At 39.5% G+C, this 10,000-nt stretch overlaps 1 protein-coding gene across 1 annotated transcript in view; it reads right to left on the bottom strand.

Annotated features, from left to right (window-relative positions):
* LOC119597939 (teneurin-a-like) overlaps positions 1–10,000 on the bottom strand; it is a 322,308-nt gene that overhangs the window by 1,505 nt on the left and 310,803 nt on the right. Inside the window, exons 20-22 of the mRNA XM_037947607.1 lie at positions 5,589–5,732; positions 4,886–4,984; positions 2,582–2,747 (exon numbers count right to left, since the gene is read on the bottom strand). Of these exons, the coding sequence (XP_037803535.1) occupies positions 2,582–2,747; positions 4,886–4,984; positions 5,589–5,732 (409 nt within the window). The remainder of the gene's footprint in view (positions 1–2,581; positions 2,748–4,885; positions 4,985–5,588; positions 5,733–10,000) is intronic.

Consider the following 10,000-nt stretch of genomic DNA (forward strand, 5'->3'; position numbering starts at 1 on the left):
CTAGGATGCATTTGGGTGAGATACGAGTTTTTGGTAAATGCAGAGAGATGTGTTCCGATGACGGGATGATGGTGAAAAAAATATCGATCTTGAAAAGTTTTATCTTCCTATAAAGAGCACAGTATATTACGGCATATATTGTACCGAGATGAACACTGAGAGAGAGAAAAAAAGGGAGAGGGAGAGGGAGAGGGGGGGGAGAGAGAGAGAGAGAGAGAGAGAGAGAGAGAGAGAGAGAGAGAGAGAGAGAGAGAGAGAGAGAGAGAGAGAGAGAGAGAGAGAGAGAGAGAGAGAGAGAGAGAGTGAGAGAGAGAGAGAGAGATTCTCATTCATTTCACATTATATTAAACCAAAAACGATTGTACAAAATGGCTGTACATTATAATAACATCTGCATCCATAAGGAAATTACTCTTAAATAATAATAACATTGGCCAAATAAGTGATAATACAGGAAACTAAAAATTCGCCGGTGACCTTTTCCTTGCACATTTGAAATTTATGCATAAAAGATGTGGTCTAAATATCAACTTCATTACAACTATATCATTTCATCATAATAATCTTGAATAATATATTTCCCGATGACAGTGTGTCCGAGTCATACATTTTGAACTAAATCTAATAAAACTGCCATCTATCTCTCACACTTTTACTTATATAAACCAAAGATATTCGAGATACTATTACACATCTAAACTCTTAATTGAAAAAAAAAAATATATATATATAAAAAATAAAGAGAAAAGAAAAGAAAAAAAAAAACACATCTCATTTCGTTTTCAAAATCCAAGAAATAAAAGTGGAAATACCGAGATCATTAACTGGTACTGCAACATTCACAACAGAAAGCCAGAATACCTGCATACCAGAGCACCAATACCCCGGAACACCAGCATGCCAGAAACGCCAGAATAACAAGTGAACCGCAATACCAAAATGCCCAAAACATCGGTATACCAAAAAACAAAAACTTCTAAACACTGGAACAGCAGAAGACCAGACTACCAAATACACCAGAAACCCCAAAATCCAAGATACCACAATACCAACGACATGGACCCCCCCCAAATTACGTATCTATCTATCTATCTATCTATCTATCTATCTATCTATCTATCTATCAGTCTATCTGCGATGGCGAGGAGCGGGACGAACAGCCACAACCACTGGGCTCAACTGCTCACCCACTCAACCAAGGAGGAAGTAGAACTAACTCGTAACCCCGGGACCATTTCATCATAAGTAATCAGGTTAATGAAGCCAAAGGAACAGTCTAGATTATCAGCGGCCATTACCATCCTGCGTTCCGAAACTCCGTAGAAGGGAAGTAGGAAGAAAGAGGAAAAGGGATATTATGGGAGGGAAAGAGGGGAGGGAGGGAGGGGGAGAGGTAGCGAGAAGAAGAGGGAGAGAGGGAAGTAGCGAAAGAGGAAGGAAGGGGGGGGGGAGGAAGGGAGGGAGGAAGGGGAAAGAAAGGAGGGAGAATGGAAGGAGGAAGGAGGAGGGATGGCAAGGGAGGAAAAGAAGAAGCGTGGGAAATGAGGGATAACAAAGGAGGGAAGGATAGGGGGAAAAGAGAGGTGTGGAGGGAGGGAGAGAGGAAGAAACGAAGAAGGAAGGAAGGAGTGAAGGAGAAATGAAGGCATAGCAAGGGAGAGAACGAGAGGAGGGAAGGAGAGGGATGACGGGAGGGGAGGAGAAGGAAGGGGAGAGGAGGAACGTAGAGATAAAGTGAAAAAGGGTGGAGGAAAGGGACGGAGGGTAGGAGGTTAGGACATATGGATAGGAAAAGAGAGAGAGAGAGAGAGAGAGAGAGAGAGAGAGAGAGAGAGAGAGAGAGAGAGAGAGAGAGAGAGAGAGAGAGAGAGAGAGAAGGATCGAGAGGGAGAATGGAAGGGAGAGAGAAAGCGAAGGGGTATTAAGAAGTTGGAGGGGAGCTTACAACTGCCAGGAACAGATTAAACAAGAGATTAAACTGGGCTGAGCAGGTCGGTGTACACTGCTATGACTATTTCCCAGGATCGCTTAACGCTCAATGGTATAGCGATATTTGCTATTCAGTTACAAGCAGTAATAGTGTCCCCTCTGCTTCTGTGTTTGTGCATGCCTGTCAGTCTGCCTGGCTTGCTTGCCTGCAACCCTGCTTTCCTGCCTGGTTTCCTATCTGCTTCCCTATCTATCAGTCAGCCTACCTTTCCTGCTACCTCTCTACTTGTCTGTCTGCTTGTCTTACCTACTTGCCTGTCTGTCTGCCTGTCAGTATATGTATATATAATGGCAGACAGTACTGTATATATTCCTATACGGATCTCTCAATCGTCCTCCTAATTTTCGGTGAACCAAAGATATCATTATTGATAAGCAGATCATGCATAAGGATTACATATCAGTTTAATCAATAATAATAATGATAATGATTAGAGGATGACGATGAGGTGGAGGATCATAATAATAACAATAATAAAGATGGTCATAATGATAAAAAAAGGACGATGATGTTCAATACCATTAACAATAATAATGACCCTAAAAAAAACGATGATAACAACACCATTAAAAACAATGAAAGCACACTCACCCGCCTCGAAGTTATACATATGATGGATATCGAGGTTCCATCCGCCCACGTCAGAAATATCCATGTGGAAGCCGTGCAGCGTCGCCGTCAGCGTCTCCCACAGGATGCCCGAACACGTGACGTACTCGTAGCCGACTGCCACCAGTGCCGTGGCCTCGCCGTATACCTGGATAATGCCGGGGGGGGGGGGGCAGAACTTTATTAGCGAGGGTATGAATTTATTTACCTTTATTTTTTTTCTCTCTGTTTATTCCTTTTTCTATTTATCGGAGGAATTTGTACGAGAGAATGAATCGCAGTGACGTCATGCGGATGCTTTCGTACAAGAGAATAAACGGAAGAATAAACGGAGAATGACGACACGCGAAGACAAATCGCAAAGCAGGACAAGCGGGAGCGACGTCGCGGGATATCTGACATCAGTGACGACCGGAACTGACATCACTCGCAGGAAGGTGTCGGGCGCCGCCACAGACACACCTGACACGATCACAGCTTTGAACGGAACTGGGCGTTCCCTTTGTTCTGATGTCACGTGTCACAGCCTCCCCCCACCCCCTACCCATTCCCTCGGCCGTTCAAATAAGCCGTGGAAAGATTTTTAGCTTTGATGTATTAAAAACGAAATCAGATTTTGCTGACGAACGAAAAGGTAAACTAATCCTCTTCATACTATGGTGCGTTCATGAATCTATATATAAACAAATAATTTTCAAAAAAAATATATATATCCATATATATGTGTTTGTGTGACACACACACACACACACACACACACACACACACACACACACACACACACACACACACACACACACACACACACACACACACACACACACACACACATACACACCACAAAACAATATAAATACATATATAATATATATATATATATATATATATATATATATATATATATATATATATATATATAATATATATATATATATACATATATATATATATATATATATACATATATATATATATATATATAATATATATATATATATAATATATATATATACATATATATATATATATATATATATATATATATATATATATATATATATATATACATATGTGTGTATACATATACAAATATACATAAACATATATACATATGTATGTAAATATATATGTATGTATATGCATATCTATGTATACATGCATAAATAAATGCATGTATGCGTGTGTGTGCATACAAGTCTCCCTCTCGCACCAACGAGCGAACCCCCGTCCAGACTCCCACGGAAATGACCTCCAAATAACCTGCAAGGCGCGGCGCCCCGTTTCTCGAATCCGCCGACCGTAAACGCCCGCGCACAAAGCAAAGCGCGGGTGTCGGTCTAAGCACATTATCCACCGCTCAGGAAAGTCAAGATATGAGGAAAGATTCACTTGCGGATGATAATATCTCTCTCTTTCCTTTTAGAGACGCATATACCTTTGATCGTTTGGTTACGGGCACCCAACCGCTTCCTCTGCAACAGTGCAAGAGCAAAGAAAGGTTATTGCAAAAGGGACATCCTGTAATGTGCCCTTCGACTGATCTTGTTAGAATAACAAAGGGGTCGGCACAGGTCTTTGCAAGGAACATCCTGGTTTTCACGTATAGTTGAAAGGCATCAGAATAAAGGTAAATGAACGACTCTAATCTAGTTCTCTTTTTTATCTATTTACACATTCATTATCATTTTCTTATATATCTATTTTCTTTGTTATTATTCTTATCTACGAAACAGGATTTCTCGAAAGGTTAGAATTCACTTGAATCCACATGAAGCCAAGTTCGTTCTTTGGCGTAAAAAAGATTCGTGAAACATGTAAACCAACGGGATATTGTATAAATGGATATCTATCTACGTCAATAATTCGCACAGATCACTGACACACTAACTATACATAGAGGCAAATGCTTACATCTATCCACACACTCCCTCCACACACACATAACCCCCCCCCCCGCCAAAACACACACACAAACACACAAACACACACACACACACACAAGGAACCGCCAACAACTTGCACCCCCCCCTTCAAATACACCTCCCCCCATACACTCGCAATTGCAACCCTCCAAAAATTCACTCATTTCCCTTCCAAAAATACATACACGTACATACAAACACCTCCCTCCCCCCTCCCACACGCCACCCCAAGACACACCTTTTCCCCTTCCCCCTTCCCCCTTCGCCCCACCCCCCACACCTCCCCCCACAGTCCCCTTCCCCTTCTCACACACCACCTTACAACCCCCCCCCACACACACACACACAATACCCTCTCACTCACCTTCTGTTTATACACATTCCTCTTGTTCCAGGCGAAGGTGTAGGTGATATTTGGGTCGGCCTCGAACACCTTCTCGAACACCGAACCTTCGAGTGTCACCTAAACGATATGATTAGAGATTAGGAGATGGACTGGAGACGGTGGATGATTCAAATGAATCACTTTTAATGAATGGGTAAACTTGGTAAACTTGTTATTCTAGCTTGAATGAGTTAATTCACTTCATATTATATTTTTAAGGTATACAGAGAGGGAGAAAGGAAGGAAGTGAGTTTGAGGAAGAGGAAGAGGAAGAGGAAAGAGAGAGAGAGAGAGAGAGAGAGAGAGAGAGAGAGAGAGAGAGAGAGAGAGAGAGAGAGAGAGAGAGAGAGAGAGAGAGAGAGAGAATTAGAGTTAAATAGAAAAAAAACAGAAAGCCCCCAAAAGACATAGAATAGTATACACAAACTAAATCAAAACAAAACAAAGAAAAACAAACTAAAACAAATATAAAACAAACCGAAATAAATCAAAGCAAAAAAAAAAATAAAAATAAAAATAAACAAATAAACCAAAACAAATCAAAATAAACCAAAACGAAAAAAAAACAAAAAAACAACAGCCAAAGCAAACTAAAACAACCCCCCCCCAAAAAAAAAAATCAAAACAAAGCAAACCAAAACAAAATCAAAACAAGTCGACCCATTCCCCTAACGAGTCGTACCTTGAGGTGCACCATGGAGAGCGCAGCAGGTACTGTCTCCGGCGTGAGCTGAAGGAGGAGCGTGGACAGGTACCCGGAGACGCTGCTGGAGTGGTACAGCAGGTGCAGCTCGCTCCCGGGGATACGTAGGGACTCCTGTACCACCTGGAAGAAGAAAAAAAAAGATACAGTGAAGACACGCCATATGGTATCATGATATGCTGAACGGTTAAACGTAATTAAACATACGAGCGCATACACACGCGCATATATTTTAATGATTGTGTGTAAATATGCTTGTTTTTTTTGCTTGTGTGTTTGTAGGTATGTATTGTATAAAAGTGTGTATTGCATGAATGCATGTATGCATGTATGTATGTATGTATGTATGTATGTATGTATGTATGTTGTGTATGTGTGTATGTGTGTATGTATGTGTGTATGTATGTGTGTATGTATGTGTGTATGTATGTGTTGTTGTGTATGTATGAATGTGTATGAATGTATTATAATATATTATATATATATATATAATATATATATATATATTATATGTATGTATGTATGTATGTATGTATATGTATGTATGTATGTATGTGATGTGTTGTGTTGATGTGTATGTGTATGTGTATGTAGTATGTATGTATGTATAGAATGATGTTGTATGAATGATGATGATGATATGATATGATGATGTATAGATGAATATATGTATTATATGATATATGATATATGATGATGTGATGATGATAGGTGATGATGGTGATGATGATGATATGATTGATGGTGATGATGATGTGATGAGATGATGATGGTGATGTGATGATGATGTGATGATGGTGATGATGATTGATGATGTTATGATGATGATGATGATGATGATGATTGTGATGATGGTGATGATGATGATGATGGTGATGATGATGATGATGATGATGATGGTGATGATGGTGATGATGATGATGATGATGATGATGATGATAACAGGTATCGTAACTGTAATTTCACTTTCTTGAGCCTGTAAATAAGTAATATGAAGATGAATTTAATCAACAGTCTGCACATTTCCTCGAAAATGACTTTTTGTTGAAATCTCAGAAAACGCATGAAATAAAAGATTTAAAAAAAAATAAGGATAACTGAATATTGGAAAAAGAATATTCTAATTAAAATACAGCCGATGCACTGGACATCAGTGATTGGAAGAGCGCAGGTTTTATTTATATTTGCCACTTATTTCTTCGTAGTTTTTGAAGGGTCAGTTTTCTTTATCATCCCCCCTTTTACTATTCTTCTCTACATTTCTTCTTCTTCTTCTTCTTCTTCTTCTTCTTCTTCTTCTTCTTTTCTTCTTCTTCTTCTTCTTCTTCTTCTTCTCCTCCTCCTCTTTCTCCCTCTATATCTGTGCTCTCTTCTTTTCTTCTTGATATAATTCTCTTTTTTTCTTTTTCTTTTACTTTTTTTTTCTTTTCTTTTCTCCACCTTTCCTTCCACCCAAACCTTACCCATTCCCCTCCCAAACCAACTATCCTCTTCACATCATCCACCTCCATCCACCTTCCCCACCATCTCCCTCTCCCATCCACTTCCCTCCTCCATACATCCTTCCCTCTGCCATCCACCTCCACAGACCCTTCCCTCTGCCATCCACCTCCACTCCCTTCTCTCTTTTCTCATCCACCTCACCCATTCTGTCTCTCCTCCAGCCCCTTCCCTCCATCCACACAAATGGAAGGGACGGTCAAATGGATATATACAAACACACACACATATCCATACTTACGCGCACACACAGAAGCAAAATTCACACACAAAAAGGTATCTCGTAAAGGTGCCATAACATTATTGGAATGCATTATGTTGATTTTGAAGGACGTTGAAAAAAAAAAATCCTTCACAATATTTCAAAAGATTCCACGTGGCAGAATGAAGGCTTAAGCACAAAGTAAAATGTCACATTGTCCATAAAGGAAAAAATTCAAAATTAAAAAACACATAAACAAGGAAATTAAAATGCGACTAATAAACAACAGGTTGAAAATAAGAATAAGAATAACGGTATAGTTGAATTAACAAACAAAAAACTAAAAATCACATATAAAAAAAAAAAAAAAAAAAAAAAAAAAAAAAAAAATTAATACATAATCTTTTTTAATGATAAAAAAAGGAAATAAAATCTTCTCAGTATTATCACTATCATTCAGTCATTTCTCTTCGCAACCAATTCCTGTTAAACGATTTAATGCAAAATGCAGCAAAAACAAGACAAGAAGGCAGGCAGCTTAAGTTACGTTCATAACAAAATCAACAAGTGTGCTTATCTGCCTATCTAGTTTATTCTACAATGAATCTTTATTGAAAGAGGATTGTTATAAAACTATTTCCCTCAAGTTACTTTTGTATTTAGATCTTCATTTGAACCATTTTGTTGCTTTTTCGTAATTTTCTTTTTCGGTCTGCTATATATTTTTGACATTATTGTTGTTCGTGCGGATTAATATTAGCAATATGTATTGCAGCTAAGTTCGTATTTGTGGAAGCAGTATCTATCAGTATCACTATATATTGCATAAAAACACAATGTTAAAGATGGTATGCATGTCATTCTTTCTCTCCAATTAGGTCTTCTCTCTCATTTCAGTCACTATGCTTTATTTCTGTTTGGATATTTCTCTCTCTCTCCCTCTCCCTCTCCCTCCCCCTCCCCCTCTCCCTCTTTCTCCCTCAACACACAAACACATCCACTTACATGCGCAAGTACACACACACACACACACACACACACACACACACACACACACACACACACACACACACACACACACACACACACACACACACACACATAACAATAATAACAACAACAACAATATATATATACACAAAAAAATCAGACACAAAAAACCCTCACCTGCCCAACCACTCACCTATTACCTTTCCCCCCACCCCTACCCCCATTCCCACTCCTTAGAGGAAGACGGAGAAAAAAAAAATCCTTCAAGTCCCTCCCTCAGATAAGCTCCAAGCCAACCCAAGCGAAAAGCTCTATCCCAACAGCTGAAGAAAAAAGTCAAAGAAAATTGCATTCTCCGATGAAAGGCACGGAGCGCAATCTCTCAAAATGCTCCTGCCTCGCGATCCTCCCATTCCTCCGCATGTGTGAACAACAGCAAGACGCTCCGCTTTTCGGACGATTTTTGGGGGAGGTAGGGGGAGGAGGGGGGAAGGGAGGTAAATACACTCCTCCGCTGGATTCAGTTGGACAACGAGTAGTGAAAGAAGGGGTTTCGACCGTAGATTTTGTTATCCTTAGAACATTTTTTCGGACAATTTTTTTTTATCCCTTTGTTTTTGTATACGTTGTACAGAGGGAATATACACACATACACATACACATATACATGCACATGCACATACACACACATACACACGCACAGACACATACACACACAGACACACACACACACACACACACACACACACACACACACACACACACACACACACACACACACACACACACACACACTCCTATATATTATATACATATATATGTATATGTGTGTGTGTGTGTGTGTGTGTGTGTGTGTGTGTGTGTGTGTGTGTGTGTGTGTGTGTGTGTGTGTGTGTGTGTGTGTGTGTTCATTTATTCATTCATTCATTTATCTATATACTTATTTATGTTTACATCTGTATATACTTATTTGTCTGGATATCTAATACCTGTATACATGTGTGCATGTATGTATGAATTCATATATGCATCTTTATATATATATATATATATATATATATATATATATATATATATATATATATATGTATGTATGTATGTATGTATGTATGTATGTATGTATGTATGTATGTACGTACGTATGTACGTATATTTGTACGTAGGTATATATGCATGTACGTAATAATATAGGTATGTTGGTATGTATGCACTTTTGCATATATTCCTCTAGTAAAACCGCAATTATAAAACAGTAAACGTAACTTTGTAAACTTTAACCCTACCTCCCTCTCCCCGCCCTCCCCTCTTCTATCCTCCCCCCCGCCCTCCCCTCTTCTACCCTCTCCCTCTCTCCCCTATTCTACCCTCTCTCCCTCCCCCCTCTTTCCCCACCTCCATTCCCTCTCTCTCCCCTCTTCCACCCCACCTCCCTCCCCACCATACACGGACATATTTCCCCATCCATTATAATTGAATAGTCGTGAAATAGTCGGGTATCAGCTTTAATCTGATTACGTAATTAATTATTCGTCATATCTGTCATTCCTCCAGCCCGGAGATGGACGCGGAAAACAGCAACGCATAAATAGAATTGATAAGCAAGGGCCTTCCGGGTGTGTGTGTGGGGAGGGTAGTGTCTGTCTGTCAGCGATTGTCTGTGTGTGTGTGTGTGTGTGTGGTGTTGTATGTGTGTGTGTGT

This window comes from Penaeus monodon, chromosome 40 (assembly GCF_015228065.2).
Source record: "Penaeus monodon isolate SGIC_2016 chromosome 40, NSTDA_Pmon_1, whole genome shotgun sequence".
Classification (NCBI taxonomy): Eukaryota; Metazoa; Arthropoda; class Malacostraca; order Decapoda; family Penaeidae; genus Penaeus; species Penaeus monodon.